Source organism: Rattus rattus, chromosome 5, assembly GCF_011064425.1.
Source record: "Rattus rattus isolate New Zealand chromosome 5, Rrattus_CSIRO_v1, whole genome shotgun sequence".
NCBI classification, from domain to species: domain Eukaryota; kingdom Metazoa; phylum Chordata; class Mammalia; order Rodentia; family Muridae; genus Rattus; species Rattus rattus.
Window position 1 is genome coordinate 100,167,664 of NC_046158.1, and position 18,201 is coordinate 100,185,864.

At 46.5% G+C, this 18,201-nt stretch overlaps 1 protein-coding gene across 1 annotated transcript in view; it reads right to left on the reverse strand.

The window, feature by feature from the left end:
- Spg11 (SPG11 vesicle trafficking associated, spatacsin) overlaps positions 1–18,201 on the reverse strand; it is a 66,104-nt gene that overhangs the window by 3,407 nt on the left and 44,496 nt on the right. Inside the window, exons 26-38 of the mRNA XM_032904086.1 lie at positions 16,925–17,125; positions 16,115–16,222; positions 14,899–15,061; positions 11,401–11,615; positions 10,081–10,828; positions 5,487–5,626; positions 4,583–4,781; positions 4,123–4,260; positions 3,827–3,960; positions 3,130–3,237; positions 1,395–1,563; positions 1,054–1,142; positions 719–874 (exon numbers count right to left, since the gene is read on the reverse strand). Coding sequence (XP_032759977.1) covers positions 719–874; positions 1,054–1,142; positions 1,395–1,563; positions 3,130–3,237; positions 3,827–3,960; positions 4,123–4,260; positions 4,583–4,781; positions 5,487–5,626; positions 10,081–10,828; positions 11,401–11,615; positions 14,899–15,061; positions 16,115–16,222; positions 16,925–17,125 — 2,568 coding nt within the window. The remainder of the gene's footprint in view (positions 1–718; positions 875–1,053; positions 1,143–1,394; positions 1,564–3,129; positions 3,238–3,826; positions 3,961–4,122; positions 4,261–4,582; positions 4,782–5,486; positions 5,627–10,080; positions 10,829–11,400; positions 11,616–14,898; positions 15,062–16,114; positions 16,223–16,924; positions 17,126–18,201) is intronic.

Sequence of the window (18,201 nt, forward strand, 5' to 3'; positions counted from 1 at the left end):
TGCTAAAGACTCTGCCTCAAGTTGTTTAAAGTCATGTTGATTGGCATTTCCCTCCCATAAAACTCCTGCAGTAACTTGATTTTAGTCTTCCTGACCTGCTGAGATGTGAGGAGCAGGGAAAAGCTGATGCTGAGACATTAGTACCTTTTATTTTTTTCGAGATGGGGTTTGCTTGTCTAGCTAGAACTTAGGTTATGGACCAGACTGGCTTTGAACTCTCACAGAGCTCTGCCTGCCTCTGCCTCCATAGTACTGGGACTAAAGAAGTGTGCCACTATGCCTGGCCAGTCCCTTTATTATTTTAAAGGGCTAGAACCTATCTCTAGGAAGACTTGATTCTCAGTGTGAACCTGCATGTACAATTCCATGACACAGCCATGGATGATAAGCAAAGAATGTTTGACCCATAACTGTCAAACATCAAGATTCTCCAACCTTTGCCCAAGTCATGTGCTAGAGATGTACATCAAATAGTGCTAGGAATGCCTTCAATGGTGGAGCACTTGCCTGGCATTTGTGAAGGGCTCAGTTTGATCTGAATCACTAAAAACACATGCACATCCATCGCACATTGCCTCTTCGTGTTACTAATAGCTAAATTGGGAGAAATAGTGCCCTGGTTCTCTCCCTATCCCTGAAATGTCAGTCACTCAACCCCTGAGGCTAAGAGTGAAACACCACAGGATGATGCTGGCAGTACTGGCCAGAGTGTTTTTACCTGGTAGAACCGAGGTAGGGTCATGATACAGTCCATTAGCTTCTGATGGCCCAAGTTGATGAGCATTGTGTTCTGGCCACTGTTGAGAAAGTGAATCTGTAGTGTTATCAACTTGGTGAGCCGGTTACAATGCAGGGCCTGCCGCACACAGGAGTCCTGAGGGATGGGTGGAGGAAAGACAAGAAGGGAGAACTTTATTGTTACTCCCCCTTCTGTTCTCTGACCTTTGCTTGATTCATTACACATTCCTTCTTACTTGAAAAAGCCCAAGCCAAAGTAATTCCTAGTACTGCCAGTGCTAAGGCTGGAGGCCAGACCAGAATAACACTGGTTACCTTTGCGTAACTCTCTGCTGCGTCCAGCATCAAAGTCAGGGCTTTAAGCAGGAGCTGTTTTAGTTGGGCTCCATCCTTGAGGCTTTCCTCTGTAGAATAAAGGACAGGTGCTACAAAGCTTAGTGACTCCGGCCCACTCAGTGATGGCAGGCTAGATGGAACAAACATTCGAGGTGTATTCACAAGCAGGTGTGTTACACTTAGGTGAAGGCTGGTGAGAAATGTATGCCCTTATAGAACGTAACTAGGGTTTGATGGATGACTCCTTAGCATTTTCAGTCCTAGGGTCCAAATGCTTCTATGAACTGCCATTTTTGCCACTCTTACTCCTAAGACCTTACCCCAGGGCTGAGATTCGATCAGCTTCAGTTGGATGCAGGCTGCGGCCTCATGATTCTCTCCTATCTCCCGACACATGCTGAAGCACAGGGCAATCATATTGTGCTTTTCACTGTCTCCAGGGCGGCAGCGTTTGATGTAGTCTAGTAGGGCTGTTTTCAGGGTGCCGGTCTGCCCAGGAGAAAAGGCATATCCATGTTCTCAACCAGGGACCACAGGGGAGGATTAACTGAGTCCATTGGTTTTATAAACTGCTTAAAATACCCAACAAAAGGTAAATGAATAAAGTGAAAATGACAACAAAATCTTAAGCTGTCATGGAAACAGGAACAGGTGTGTCCTTGTTGTTGGGAACATAAACAGTTACCTGACCAACAAGGCGAGCCTCTTAAGAGCACACATCCACCTACAAGTCTGTTTGCTAGGACTCTGTCCTAGAGAAGCTGAATGTAACAGACTTAATAGTATTAATTAAAGTAACCCGGATGCCCCAAATAAAGGCAAAGAACATCTTGTAGCCATTAACTATGTCCCTCCCTCCCCCTCCCCCCAACTGAACCCAGGGCTAAACACATGCCACACAGGATTACCTTGACTTGGGAAATAGCCACAGTAGACATTGTATAAAAGGAGAACCTCAATTTTCTCTTATTTTCAAAACATGCAATTTTGCTAAAAGGTGGATTTATTTTGGGGTACATGTGCAAAGAAAGGTAATATGGCTATCTCTGGATGGTGAACACTGAGGACTTCTGTATTGATTTCTAAGTGTCTTATATGGAGTATGTATTACTTTTATAATCAGGAAAAAGCCATTAAAATAATTTTAGTTGTGAAAGTGCCTCAAAACAATTAAAATTTGAGGGATCCTTAAGATTGGCCTTCTGCCAGGTCTTGCCTGTGCTATCAGCAGGATTATCCTAAAAGGCCTAACAGATTTTTTAAAATTACTTTTTGACAGGAGAAATGAACAAAGACAATAACTCATGCCCCTCCCACCCATGCTTTAGAAACAAAGACTGAGTGATACGCCTCAGGTCACAGCACAGACTGGGAATAGAGAGCTCCAGAGCCTGAAGCCAGGCCTGTGGCCAAGGCTGCTTCCTAGTCACCAGCATTTGCTTCCTACCTTGAGGTGTGTGTGTGTTGGAGGGGGGGGCGGCGCTAAAGTTTTTTCTCATATATATATATATATATATATATATATATATATATATATTTTTTTTTTTTTTTTAAATTTAGTGTATGAGTACACTGTAGCTGTCTTCGGACACACCAGAAGAGGGCATCGGATCCCACTACAGATGGTTGTGAGCCACCATGTGGTTGCTGGGAATTGAACTCAGGACCTCTGGAAGAGCGGTCAGTGCTCTTAACCGCTGCGCCATCTCTCCAGCCCCATATAATATATTTTAATCCTATTCCTTTTCCTCCTTAACTCCTAGAACTTCCCTACCTTCCTACTTTCAGCATGTCTCTCAAGGAGGTATGTCCTTCTCAGAAGAGGCATTTTTTAAACAGATTAGGGGTAAAAGGCTGAGGTGAAGAAGGACAAATATTTTCCTCATTTTTTAGCATAAATATCATCATGACTTAGTCTGAACTCTAACTTAAGTCACTGGTGATAATATGCACCCAGGGGAAGCGACTGATCTCCCTGAAGATCCTAGAGCCCACACAGATTTATCCTTAAAGCAGGTGAGACTGCAGACCTGGAGCTCACTACTGAACACCTACTGGATCTAGCTTCTTCCTCATCAGAACTTCAAAATAATGCTTTTGATGCAGCAAGTCGAATATGTACGTCATCTCATTGTACCGTCCGATGCCAGTGAGGAGGCGTACCTGAGGAAAAGAGCATTTGAGGTGTTGACGTTAAACCACTACCTTCACTAAATATCCCAGAGGGACATGTTAGTGGCAGGCTGCCATGCTTCATCCCTTCCCACTCACCCAACTGGGGCTTCCCTGGATGATTTGGAATGATGCTTTGGGATGTTATTGGCTGTCACTCTTTCTCTGTTGTTTTCAACGGGCTTCCTGCCTACTGCTACGATGCCTTTCTGGGTGCTGCCCACTCATCATTCCTCATTGCAGTGGGCTACATTTTACTTACTGGGGTCAGCATTTGGGGAGGCATAGGAGCTTGAGCCCTTCATTTACAGGTCATGCCTGAACCTTGTTAAGGGGAGAAAGGGTTCTTTCCCTAGAAAGTTGACGTCCCCTTGTACCAAGAAGGTAAATGACAGGAACATCTTGCTTTTTGCTCTTTTGAGACACTGATTTTTAACAAATCAACCAGGAAGAGAGGGCTGGGCTCCCTGGCCAGTAATCCAGTAGATAAGGGATCCAGAGACCCTATCAGCTGGGGGGCCTTGTCTGTTTCTTTTCAAAGCTGCCTCAGGATGATGGTAGGTTTAAGGGGACTACTCACCACCAATCCATACTCCTCATTGGGAGCCAAGTGATTATCTGTAAGCATCCGGGCAGCCTGTAGGACTCTGATGATGCCCTCCATGTGACACGCAAAGGTAAAGCAGTGATGGGCCAGGATCAGGAGCTCTGTAGCTGTGGTAGGACATGAGTAAGACGGACTTGTACCTACCGTTGACCTGCTCGGCAGGGAGGTGAGGGGCCCGCCAGAGAGCGCTCATCGTAAACAAACAGCAAAAACTGGAAGCAGTCTGAAGTTACTACAACAGTACAAGAGTTTTAATTATAAGGACTTACTGCATGACAGCTCCCCATGGGGGACAGATGGAATCTTGTCCAACAACTTCATGCCTACCAATGTACGGTCTTGACACAAAGCAGTTAGCTGAAGAAGTGTCTGGCTTTCCTCTGCTAGGTTGAAAGGCTGCTTTTCTCCTGCACGGAAAGATGTGGAGACAGGCACTGAGTCTACCATGAGAGAACTGCAGAAGGCCCACTCTGCCCAGGCCTGGCAGCAGGAGGCAATCCTATACTCTTTCTAGCTGGCTTTATGGGACAGGGGCATTATTTCAGAGGAAGAACAGAACTGTTATAACTATGATCAATCTAGAACAATATTGATTGTAAAGGATTTTTTAATAATATGCAGTCTTGAAAGGGCAACCATGCAGGTAGTGTATGACTGTGACATTCAAATCTTTCACAGTGAGGACTAAGAATGCTGTCTGAGGTTGGTGAGGTCTGAAGAGCTGGGCACCTGTTCCCTCTGATGGGGTCAGTAGCTCTCGTGTCACCTCTTCAGCCACGAGTTCAGCCACAGTATCTGGTTCAAGGCCCTGGGTGTTGATGAAGACCTGGGCTTGTCTGCATCGGTCAGGCCGCTGAGAAGCCAAGATTGCTCGGAGCATGGCTTCACTGTCCCTGGTGGCAACATCTCCATAGGAACAGCCCAACTCCTAAGAGGAAGAAAACAGGAGCAGAGTCATATTTAGAAGCAAAAAGTGGGAAATGTATGGACAGGCCACTACTGCCTGATTTTAGCAATCCCAGTACCTCAGAAGTGCCTTCTAGTCCTGTTTTTCACCAAGTCAGGTTAGTCACTTGTGGAACACTGATCTTTTCGATTATACAGAGGAGAGGAATAGAATGAAATGCTTATCCTGGAGCTGAAGCCGAAGCTATGCTTCCAGACACCACAGTCGTCTTTGAGACGCACTGCTCAGCCCTGTTTCCCTCACATTCTTGCACTTTCTGTTTCTCAGTCAGCATAGGGCCACACACAAAGCCTGTCTGCTGTGGATATTTTTGGAGTAAGATGATGAAAGAGGAGACAAGGTCTCGCTACACAGCCCAGGCTGGCCGCAAACTCCTGTCTCAGTGTCCCAAGTGCTGGGATTGAAGGACTAATCCAACCACACCTGCTGCCTTGTCTTTGTGTGCATCACGTTATGTGTAATGTTCACTCAAGTTATAAAGTAAAATTGTAGGCATGAAGTCTAGAAGGAAGTCATGTTCAATCCATTATAGAGAAGAGCCAGGAACCCATAGAAGTTCACTATCTTGCCCTACCTTTCTGGGCAGACTGCACTGGAGTGGCATTTTCCCCCAACGTCCCTCCTCCCTCAGACAGTACTTCTTTGGGGATCCCCTCTGGCATATACCTTGGCAAGTTCATACAGACAGAGGACCTGCCGACAGTAATCCTTCCCATGGAGGCACCTGCTTATGAGAGTTTGGAGATTCCTGGCCACTTCATCAGTAGGTGGTACCATCGCAAATGACAGACTGTCCAAACTCGAAGCTGAAAGCAAACACATGTCTGAAGGGAGCTCTAGGGTGGCCTCTCCCCATGACTTCATCACTTTGAAAAGCTCCCTTTACTGAATTCCCATGATGCATCTGGTCCTAAGGCCACTTCTGACAGAGCCCCACTTAAAACTTTCATCACCACCCTTAAGGAAACCCATCATCTCAGGCTTGAAGCTTTCTGCATGCCATAGAGATTAGTACCAAGATGTGTCGGCTCAGTGCAGAGTGTTTGCCTAGCATTTCTAAAAGGCCTTAGGTTCAGCACCAGCACTGTAAAAATCCCAAGTAAAGCCTTAGTCTGAAATGAGAGAAATGTTTCTTTACTTCTTGGTAAAAGGTCTACCAGGAAAAAAGTAGAATGTGTAACACTTTGTTCTTCTCTTTTTGTCTCTGAGCATCTCATTCTTAGCCCTAGTGGGCCTGGAACTCATTTTGTAGCCCAGGCTGGCTTAAAGTTCAACATGATTTTCCTGCTTCAGCTTCTCAAGTACTTGTGAGCCACCATCCCAGACCTATTTGTGCAACACAGGATTTTACTATCAATAAAGCACTGTTAAACTATGGTACATCTACTCAGAATAATCTTTCCCCATTAGAGAGCCTATTGGTGCATGCTGATGGGAAACATGTATGTGCTTGCTGGGCATGCAGAAAATAACATATACCATACACCAGGCAAGCAAAAGAAAGCATTCTGGGAGTTTTGAGAAGACGGCATTGAGTTTACTTTTCACATTCTGTGTGAGTGTACTCTCATTTGTCACGCTGAGCAGATTTAGTTCACACAGCTGAGTGCTTGCTTGGTATGCATGAAGCCCTGAGCTCTAGTCCCAGCTTCACATAGGGAGGCGTGGTGGCATAAGCCTGTAACCCCAGCACTCTGTAAATTCAAAAGCACTGCCAGTCATACAGTGAATTCCAGACCAGTCTAGGATACAAATAAACAGAAAAAAACAGCTTAAGTGTAAAACCATAGACTTTAAAAGCAAAGCAGGGTATGGGAGGGCACTCTTGGAATCCCAGCACTTAGAAGTAGGAAGATCAAGTCCTCTAGTTGGGGGCCGACAAGGGCTATGTCTCAAAACACAAAGAACAAAACCAAATTAGATGGTGGTGAAGAAAGGAAAGGAAATACACAGCTCAGATCACATTGTTCCCATCCGTCCTCCCTATGAGCACAGTTCTAGTAAGATGGACTAGCTCACTCCACTCTGTTCTGCCACTCAGCTCCTGCCGTATGAAACCTAGCCATGCAGTGGCTGCATGAGGAACCTGAGAAGTAGAACCACAAGCAAACTGAAGATGACCAGAACTGGTATCTCCCTAGCTAAGAATCTAGAAACCTAGAACTGAGGTGGAGGAGAGATCCGTCAAGTGTGTGTGTACACAAGACCATTCAAGCAAACTAGTGCCAGTTTGAAGTTAGGAAGTGCCCTTCTGTGCCCACTCTCCCCTGCCCTGGCATCCGAGCCATCTCTTGGCAGTGATGGTAGAGGCTATATAGCATCGAGAGTGGGTCAGGTTGGGAGGAGGTAAATCCATATTGCTTTCTGTAGAGAGGTTTAATTTCTAATAACCCCCATGGCAGCTGGCAGCTCAGAACTGACCCTAACTCCTATTCCAGGGCCTCAACACTATCTTTTGGCCAATGAGGACACTGGATATACATGGCACACAGATATACATGTGGTCTACCTAGTGAGTTCCAGGACAGGCAGAGCTACATAGATCCTCTTGTCAAAAAGGATGCAAAGCAGAAAAACACACATAGTATGCACTCATTGATAAGTGGATATTAGCCCAAAAGCTCGAACTACCCAAGATACAATCCACAGACCACATGGAGCTCAAGAAGGAGGATGACCAAAGTGTGGGTGTGTCACTTCTTAAAAGAGGGAACAAAAATATTCATAGGAGGGGATATGGAGACAAAAGTTTGGAGCAGAGACTGAAGGAACGGCTATTCAGAGCCTGCCCCACATGTGTACCCTATATATACAGCCACCAAGACTAGATAAGATTGATGAAGCTAAAAAGTGCATGCTGAAAGGGACCGGATATAGCTGTCTCCTGAGAGACACAGCCAGAGCATATCAAATACAGAAGCAAATGCTAGCAGCAAACCACTGAACTGAAAATGGGACCTCCATTGGAGGAGTTAGAGAAAGGATTGAAAGAGCTGAAGGGACTTACAACCCCATAAGAACAATGCCAACCAACCAGAGCTCCCAGGGATTAAACCACTACCCAAAGACTATACATGCACTGACCCATGGCTCCAGCTGCATATGTAGCAGAGGATGGCCTTGTTGGGTACCAATGGAAGGAGAAGCCCTTGGTCCTGCCAAGGTTTAATCGCCAGTATAGGGGAATGTTGGGGGGGGGACACAGAAGGGAGGATGTATGGGGAGGGGAACACCCTTATAGAAGAAGGGGAGGAAGATGGGATAGGGGGCTTATGTCTGGGAAACCGAGAAAGGGAATAACATTTGAAATGTAAATAAAAAAATATCCAATTAAAAAAAAAAGGTGAAGGCTCGAAGAAATGGCTCAGCAGTTAAGAACATTGGCTGCTCTTCCAAGACCCCAGTTTAAGTCCCGGAATCCACACGGTGATTCACATCTGTCTAATCTATTTCCACTGGATCCAATACTCTCTTCTGGCATCCTCTGGGGCACCAGGCACATGTGTGGTGCACAGATATATATATATATACAGTGAAAAGCAGAAAATAAAAGGTTTCCTCTACCAAACTACCAAACTCATCCAAAAGATAACCTTTATAGTTGGGGAAAAAAGGAATTCATAATTTTAAATATTCTAAAATAAGCATCCAGATTCAGATGGCTATATTGGTAAATTCTACTAAGAATTCGAGTTAATAACATTAAGCCAGCCATGATGGCTCATGCCTCAGTCAATCCAAGCACTTGAGAGCAGGAGGACCAGGGCTCCACCATCATCAAGTACACAGAGAGTTAAAGGTCAGCCCAGGCTACATGAGATCTTGGAAGGGATTGGGGTGTGTGTGTACGTGAGAAAGATGTTTTCCAGAAATAAAAGACAGTATAATTTCCAATTCATGATACCAGTATTATCCCAATTTTTAAAAGGGAAAAACAGACAAAAACTACTTTTTTTTTTTCTATTCTTTTTTTCGGAGCTGGGCAAGCGCTCTACCACTGAGCCAAATCCCCAACCCCCAAAACTACTTTTTAAGAATTAAATTACAGCTGGGTGTGGTGGCGCATGTCTTTAATGCTATCAGGGAGGCAGAGGCAGTGGGATCTTTGAGTTCAAGGTCAACCTGGTCTACAGAGTGAGTTCTAGAGCAACCAAGGATACACAGAGAAACCCTGTTTCAAAAAAAAAAATCAATAAATTATTAAGATATTCCTTAAGAACATAAATATAAACAAAAGAGCTAAATCAATTACAGCTATATTAATCAAAAAGGATAGTGTCAAGAAGAGTTTACCCTGGAAATGCAAAATTGGGTCAATGTTTTTAAAGAATTATTAAACATGTCTAATCACGTTAATAGTTTAAAGAAGGACATGACATGATAAAACCAACAGGTGCCGAAACACACACAATGTCAAACTGCACTGTGATGATCAAAATAGGTCCCTAAATTAAGAGCAAAGTGAGCGTCTTCCCATGGGGACTCTCGGATGGAGGGAAAGGCCGAGTGCACTCCTCCCAAGCCCAGTAGCAGCGCAGCTTTAGCCCAGTCAGCATGAGAAAGCAGAGGCAAGAGCTCTCTATTGTCGATGTAGAGGACCCAGCTCGAGGAGGTCAGATGATACACTGAGCACAGAAGCCCTTGTGTGCTGGCATATCTGACTATAAGCCTTTCCACAGGTTCGACTTTAACTCTGGGTGGGGTGTGCACGAGTATGTGTGTGCGCAGGCAGAGAAGCAGCTGCTGGGTCCCTTGGAGCCACAGGTAAGGGGGTTGTGAACTACCTGATTGGACAGATGCTGGGAACCAAGCTGGTTCCCTGCAAGGTGCATGCGTTTTAGATCAACTTTTCCTTTTCTTCCTAGACCTGGCTGTGCTGGAGCTTGCTATGTAGATCAAACTGGCCTTCAATTCACAGAAATCCACCTGCCTCTGCCTCCTAAGGGTGAGATTAAAGATAGGGCTCGCATTGACTGGGTGTTTATAGTTTTGTTTTTGTTGTGAGGTAGTTTGATTATGTAGCTTTTGGCTGGCCTCAAACTAGTGCTAGCTTGTACCAGCCAGATGAGATGGACTCCTCTCCCTCACCTCTAAGCTAGTCCAGAAGCAGGTGTTACTTTGTTGGCTGCGTACGGGCTACCTGAGGAGAGGCACTGTCTCGTTAATGCAGTGTAAGTGTGACATCCCAAGGGGCCTCTGTCTTGGAGCCATCACCAGCACTATGTGGCAAAGAGGACAGTGTGGCCTCTCCTTTACTTACTGCTATGGACTTTCCGAAGAGGGACGCCAGGGCTCTCCAGGTCCTCAGGTAGTGTGGCATTTGAGAGGAGGGCACGGATCTCTAAGTGCAGATCTTCCATGCTGGCCTCTGCGGAGGCCAAGGCTCTGCAGTGCAGCAGCAGTACTAGATCCTGACTATAGACACGGAAATACCGGCACACTCTGCTCGCCTCATGCACACAGCCACCGTCCAGCAGCTGCCCAATCAAAGTGTTCAGTGACTCCTGCTCTCTGTGTTCCAGTCTGTTCTCACACATCTCCTTGGATGGAAGACCATTAAGGTCTAAGTATTTGGATGTGTTCAAAGCAGCAAGCTTGGAGAAGGAGAACTCACTGGCTGAGCTATCGGAAGAAAGTTCAGCAGCGGCCAACTTGTGTTGAGAGAGGCTGGGCTTGGACTCCTCTTCAGCCCCTCCACATGCGTGCTGGGCGATGCGGCAGAGCCAAATCTGTTTCTCCAGCTCCTCCAGTTCCTCCACGGGAACTGGCTCTTCCTGGGCAAGCCAGTGGCCCGCCAGAGTGAGCAGCAGACGGCGCTCCTCAGGGCTGCCCTGCTCAGCGGGGTGCTCACTCGCCTCCGGGGCTCGGCTGGAGAAGAAGGAAGAGGCTGCTCTGTTTGAAACAGAGTTTTTCTTAAAATTTTCATGGCATTTTTTCCAGAAGTCAAGTCTTGCTTGTTTCAGGGACCACTGCTGGGTGTGTGTTAGCATTTGCATTTCCTGCGTTAACTGAAATCGAACAGAGCAGACTTCAGCCTTGCCTGGGTCAGAAGCATCATCACAGACGTTAATGCTGCCTAAACACAAGCCGGCTGTAGGCAGATGTAATTACAGTGCAGACGAACCTGGGCTGCAGAGGGTGCTGGATGCAACTACATGAAAGCTGGTATGAAAACGACTCTCAGTACACCTGAGAGTCAGAGAGCCACCTTACAGTTACCCCATTCAAAAGCAAACAGCTGGGGCCTACTCTACAGCAGTGGCTCTCAAATGCTGGGGCCCTTTACTACAGTTCCTCCTGTTACGGCAACTGTCCCCCAACCACAAATTATTTTCCTGCTACTTCATAACTATAACTTTGCTACTGTTATGAACTGTAATGTAAATATCAGGTATGCGACCTCCAATGGGGCACGACCCACAGGCTGAGAACCACTGTTCTACCGACTATGCTTATGTCAAAATATATGCTCGTCAACATATCAAAAGCATACTCTGAAGCAGTGTGTGGAAAGGGCCCACTGCCTGTGGACTGCATCCCATTGGTTCTGTTAGGAGTCTGAGTAACTTAAAAAACATACCTGTTCAATCACCAAGCCGTCCACAGGCAGGGATGCTAATTCTGCCACTCTCCTGGCCACAGCAAACTGTCCATCTGCCTTTAGCTTCTCCAAAATAGATCTACACTCACGCTGCAAACTCTCAGTGCTGTAGCTGGAAATGACCGCAGGGCTGATGGTGATAGGTGTGTCCTTCAGTACTTGGCTGAGCTGATACAGCTTCTGCACGTCTGGCCCTGTGCAGGAGAGAGGGTGCAGTTACACAGCAGTGCTGTGGTGTGACAGAGTGGCAGGGGACACCAGTGTGCCTAAAAGAGAAACCTGGGCCTTTCTTTTCCTTCCTTCCTTTTTTTAAGACAGGGTAGCTCAGAGGCCAGGCTGGTCTTGAACTCATCATAGCTAAGGGAAGCCCTGAACTCCTGACTCTTCTGTCTCTACCTTCCAAGTGCTAAGATTATGAGTGCATGCCGTGTATCCTGTAAAAACAAATCCATTTTGACTGACCACAGAAGCCGAAAGGGAAGTTCCTTACATACTCAAAATGCTAAATGCCATTTGGACACGTATGTATGTATATAAATGTACCTGTGTATATATATGAATATATTATGGCATTTAGCATGTTCAGTATATATATATATGTGAATATGTAGTATGTGGTATGTGTGTGTAGGTATGCATATGTGTGTGAGTGAGTGTGTGTATATACTTTAGTCAAAGTTGGGCTGAACTTGCTCACCCTGCTCTAAGAACTTGTAGAGGTAAGATTAGCACATGAAATTCACCTCTACTATACACATGTGGCTTTTATTAGACAGGATCTTACTGTGTAGTCCAGACGGGCCTGCATCTCGTGACAATCTTCCTGCCTCAGCCTTCTGGGCACTGGGATTATAGGTGTGAGCTACCCTGCTGTTAAGTGTCTCAGAATGGAGCTCTTCAATATCATAGCAATCTGCTAACCTTGGAGACAATGACTCAGGCGCTCTCTCTCTCTCTCTCTCTTCCTGTGTGTGTGTGTGTGTGTGTGTGTGTGTGTGTGTGTGTGTGTGTGTGCGTGCACGTGCACGCACGTGCGCACCACGCATGTTTTGCTTCTCTCATTTGTTCTTCCGTCCATCAAGTTTGTTTGGTCATTCTCTCACTCAGTACAAGATCATCTGGATAGAGACGTGCACGCAGGCCAGTCCTCAGGCGTGGCTGCCGCACACTCCACTCAAAGTTAGTTCCATCTGATATTTACTGAACACAGGGAGACCCAGCTATACTTTCCCTGGTATCTCTTTGATGCTTAGCACTGCAAAACAGACAAACACAGCAAGGATTCTCCGCCAATCCTTTGTGTGGCTGGTTTTGCTCCTCCTTCTAATTAGTATTATGTGAGGCCCATGCATGTCTAGTTACAAGGGAAGAGCATGAGAAACATCCCATGTAGGCTTTTCTGTGTTACTAGCAGAATGGCACTCTGATTTAGGTAGTTCAGAGATTGGACACAGCACACAACAGCCACATAGCATCACAGGCCAACATGAGTGGGGGTTTTTTGGTTTGCATTTCTTTTTTGAGGCACAGTATTGCTATGGAGCCTACACTGGCCTTAGAGCTTGCTGCCTAAGCCTCTCAGGTAACAAGAATTACAGAAGTAAAACACCTACCTTAAAAAGGCATATCTGTGCTTGTAGCATTTAAGTTACAGTTTGTTTTTCTGTGCGATCCAGAGCAAGCTGGGAGAAAAAGGGTTATTTTGGCCTACACCCCCAGGTAACCTTCCAGCCCTGAAGGAGATGGGGCAGGAACTGAGGCGGAAAGCTGGAGGATACTGCTTCCTTGCTTTCTCCTTGGCCTCGGAGTCCTCTCCTGGCTCTCTTAGCCCAGGGCCGTCTGCCCACAGTGGGCTGGACCTCCCACATCAATCAACAGCCAAGACATCCTCACAGCCACGACCACAGGCCGATTTGATGCAGGCAATTGCTCTGAGACTCCTTCTTCCCAGACGGCACACTAACCAGCACACTGCCACAGCCAGTGCCATCCCATAATGCTGCTTCTTAGAAACACCCTTTTTACTTTCAGTCATAAAATGTGGAGCCTACGCTGCACTCTGTCAGTGCTCTGTGCAGATCTGAGCCCTTCAGCTGAGCGTCTGTGAGGTTCACTGTGACATTTAACTGTGGTAAGCAGAACAGCAGAACTGGATGGGGCGACAACTTCCAAGTCCTGAACAAGTACGACAGAGGAGGACGGCATCAGTTTGATATAACTGCCAACAGTCAGAGAGTGCCAGTGTCTGGGGAGCCCACGGAAAGACAGGCAGACAAACTGTTTCTAAAATGTTCACAGTTAATTATTATTTCTGAAACAGGGTTTGTGGCCATGATCAATAAGGACATATTAGAGTTACCTGCCAGACGGGATGATACTGACGTGTACAGAGGCTCACAAGTGGGTGCGTGCATGCGTGTGCCTGTGTGACCACATGTCAACTTCTTAGAAGGACTACTCAACTACTAAAAACAGTAACTTCATGAAATTCTCAGGTAAATGGATAGAACTAGAAAATATCCTGAGTGAGGTAACCCAATCACAAAAGAACACACATGGTATGCATTCACTGATAAGTGAATATTAGCTCAAAAGCTCGGAATATGCAAGATACAACTCACAGACCACATGACTCAAGAAGAAGAAAGACAAAAGTGTGGAAGCTTGAGTACTTAGAAGGGGAAACAAGATACTCACAGGAGGAAATATGGAGACAAAGTGTGGAGCAGAGGCTGAAGGACAGGCCATCCAGAGCCTGCCCCATCTGGGGATCCATCCCACATGCAGTCACCAAACCCAGTCACTACTGCAGATGCTAAGAAGTGCTTGCTGACAGGAGCCTGATAGAGCTGTCTCCTGAGAGGCTCTGCAAGAGCCTGACAAATACAGAGGCAGAGGCTCACGTCCAACCATTGACTTGAGAACAGGGTTCCCCAATGGAGGAGTTAGAGAATGGACTGAGGTAACTGAGGGACTTTGCAACCCTATAGGAAGAACAACATCAACCAATCAGACCCCACAGAGCTCCCAGGAACTAAACCACGAACCAAAGAGTGCACATGGACAGACCCATGGCTCCATCTGCATATGTAGCAGAGAATGGGCCTTGTCAGACATCAGTGGGAGGAGAGGCCCTTGGTCCTGGGAAGGCTCGATGCCCCAGTGTAGGGGATGCCGGGGCAGAGAGGACGGAGGGAGTGGGTGGGGGAGCACCCTCGTGAGGGCAGGGGTTGTGGGTGTGTGATGGCGATTTCTAGAGGGGAAATTGGGAAAGGGGATAGCATTTGAATAAAAGAAAAAGAAAAGACTGCTTGCAACACAGTAGCTGCTACCATTACAGATGACCTCTTCACGGTCAGTTTATGGATGTCAGGGTTCTGCTCTCTATCCGTGCATTCTGATATTCTGACTGTTCTCCAAAAATAAGTCCAAGACATGAAGAGCTAACAACTTGGCAGCAGCCTCACAGCCTCTTACCATCGGAGAAGAGCTGCTCCATCCCGACAAACAGTTGGAGGACTTTCTGCAGCTCATACTGCGTCTCGCACTGCTGTGGCATAAGTTTCAAAAGGAAGCACGCCTGCTCCCTCATCCACGTGGCAGGTATGACAGGAAGGACCCGCGTAGCCACTGTGTCAAGCTAGGGAAAACAACAACAAAGGCTCAGAGAGAACAGTTTGCAGGAATGAAAAGCAGAACCCCAAATCTGGGACCAAGAAAGTCAAAACTTTCTTAAGGCTTCATAGTCCTCTCATGGGCCTATCACAAAAGCAGCATCTGAGCCTCTGACAGAATGGCAGAAGGCGCTGAGGAGGCGCTGGTACAGGGGGCCATGTGCCAAGCACTGGGAACACCGGCTCTGGGATTAAATCCCTCCTCCTATCAAATTCACTCCCCTGTGTGCTACTGTGAAACCAACCAATCATATTTCACTTGGCAGCTTCCCAGAAGGGGTCTGGGCTGATATTTGAGCCCAGAAGATTTAAATTCATAGTCTGAAGATTTCTTAGAAAGACTTTATTGTCTCTGCTGAGTAAGATGAGAATTCCAAGTTCCAGGTCAGCTTGTGGTACAGAGCAACACAATGTCTCTCAAACTCTCACTGAGTAGACCTTTTCTTTCTTTTTAAAAATACTAAAAATATTCCTACTTTATTTACTCTGTGAGAGATATGTGGTGTGGGTCACGTGACAGCTTTAGGGTGCTGGTCCCTCCCTCTACTTTCCACCTGCGTTCTGGGGGTGGAACTCAGGTTGTCAAGCTTTTGAGGCAAGCCTGCTGAGCCATCTTAATGGTTCAAAACAACAACAAAAGTGTCTTCTCACGGTAAATAGAGAGGTGTCTTAGTGAAGACACCCTTCTTCTTCACTGTCAAGAGCCATCACACATGTGACAAAATGTGTCCATGGAGTGCCCCTCTCTCCTTGGCGTCCACAGCAGGGACCATTGGTATTGGCCCTGCTAAGTTTGGCTATACCCCCAGGACACATAACAGTAGCACATGACCTGACACTGTTGTTTGCAGCAACTACAAGTCACAATGCCACCCGCCTGGCTTCTCTGAAATGACACAGCGACTCACTGTCAGCCATGTGGCACAGCCATTGTGTGCTGCTTCCCCACGCCACCCACCAGCAAAAGGCGTGCCAACCACCATCAGATGGGAGAGGAGGGCGCTCCAACTCCAGCCTACCATTTCAAGGCTTTTCTGGAACTCCACAAGCTTAACTTTGGCTTTTCCGTAGTTCTTGAAGAACACACACAGTTCATACATTTCCATAATCAACAGAAGTGGGGAATCCTTTGAAGAATGGTAAAATCAGAAAATCCAGAACATAAATTCTATTAATAACGGCAGAATCAAATTAAGTTTCATGTGTTATTTCCTTTTGGGGAAAAAAATTAACAAATCCATTTCTTGTTACTCTACAAACCTTCCACTAGGCGGCGCTGTGGCCCCAACAAACGTTCCTGGAGGCAAAAAAAGCACCAGTAAGCTGCCCTCTTACTGGTCTCTGTGCTATCAACTAGATGGTTTCTGGTGGGGCTGTTAGGCCAGAAAAGAAGATTTTTGGAATAGAAATGATGACTATAATCTGTAAGCGTGCCTACATACTAATAAAGCACTTGAATCTGTGTGGTTTGAGTTATGTGAGCTTTAGTTACTACTTATTAGTCAGTAGAATAGGGTAATGCCACTTCATAACACACACACACAAACTGTTGTGAGAACTTAATAAAGCAATTCATATAAAGTACTGTGCTAAATAAATGCAGTATATCGCAAAGGGGCTTGAGCTTGATACCAAATATTAAACTACACACACACACACACACACACACACACACACACACACTGTTCTATTACCATTAGCATCTCTTGTTGACTTAAAAAAAATCCAGGTCTGATAATAAGGAATGCTATGTTGACACGTTCTGGAATGTCTGAAGTGTGTGTGCGAGCTCGTGAGCGTGAATGCATATATGTGTGTGTGTAAAATACCTTAATGAAAAGCCGGAAGCCTCGGATGAGAGTGTGGATCTCCCGTCTTGTCAATACAGTTCTCCAGATAATGGACAGGTCCTCGAGGCTCCAATGATGGTCCTCTACAGAGATCTGAATGTGTTCCATTGCTTCAGCTGCAACCTTGTCCTCCACAGAGGTGACAATCCAAACACAGAGACAGGGGACAGCACTGGCACCCTACCATTGGATAAGAGTTTCAAAATGAAGGAACTACAGATTACACAGATGCACAAAAGGCACAGATAGGCACCCCCTGCTTAGAAGAGGTCACTCTGTCCAGAAAGCTTCCAAATAGGACACAACCTGATGAACAAGCAAGGGACTTGCACGAACTGCCCTGAAGAATGTGGCGGTCCAAGGCCACACTAGCTGGAATTAGCTTGTGAGAATCCCTTCCCCAACAAGATGCTAAGGAAGAGGAGGATGCCTGCCCATGAGAGCACCCTCCCAAGGGCCAGCCAGGGACCAAGTCCCCACCACAGGCTTCACTGGCGTCAGGAGACACCTTAGTGGACAGACAGCCTGAGGTCTGGAAGCATAGACATTTTCAGTGACCTTGGACGCAAGTGTAGGAACTTCACAATTGTCCCCAGTAGCTACGACAGGCCTCTCCCAGCCTGCTGCTTGCTTCCTTTCCCCTCTTCCTTTTCTTCTTGCTCTCTGCTTTAACTCTGTGTATGAGCCCATGTGTTTGATGCTCATGGAGGCCTGGAGACAATCATGGATCCCCTAGAGCCAGAATAACAAGCGCTTCCGAGCACTGACCTCTGGTTTTCCATAAGAGTGATAAGCACTCTTAACTACTCTCCAGCCCCGGCTGATTTACTTACTCGTGTGTGTGCGTGCCCACACACGTCATGGGGCATGTGTGGAGGTCAGTTACTTCCTTCCATCATGTGAGTCCCAGGAATCAAACTGAGGTGGTCAGGTTTGGTGGCAAAGGGCTGTGCCTGTAGCCATCTTACTTGTCCTTGTTTGTTCTTTTTTGGCATTTTAAAGACTGGCATTTTAAAGACTCACTTGATTTCTAGTTACGTGTCTGAGTGTCGGGGTGGGCGTGTGCATGTGAGTGCTGGTGCTCATGAAGCCCAGAAGCCACTGAAACTTGAGTTAAAAGTGGCTGTGAGCCACCAAATATGGGTGCGGGGAACCCAACTCAGGTCCTGTGAGAGCAGTGGATGCTCCTAACTACTCAGCCATCCGAGACAGGGTCTCAGCTTACGGCCTGGGTGAGTCTCCAGCCTGCCATCGTC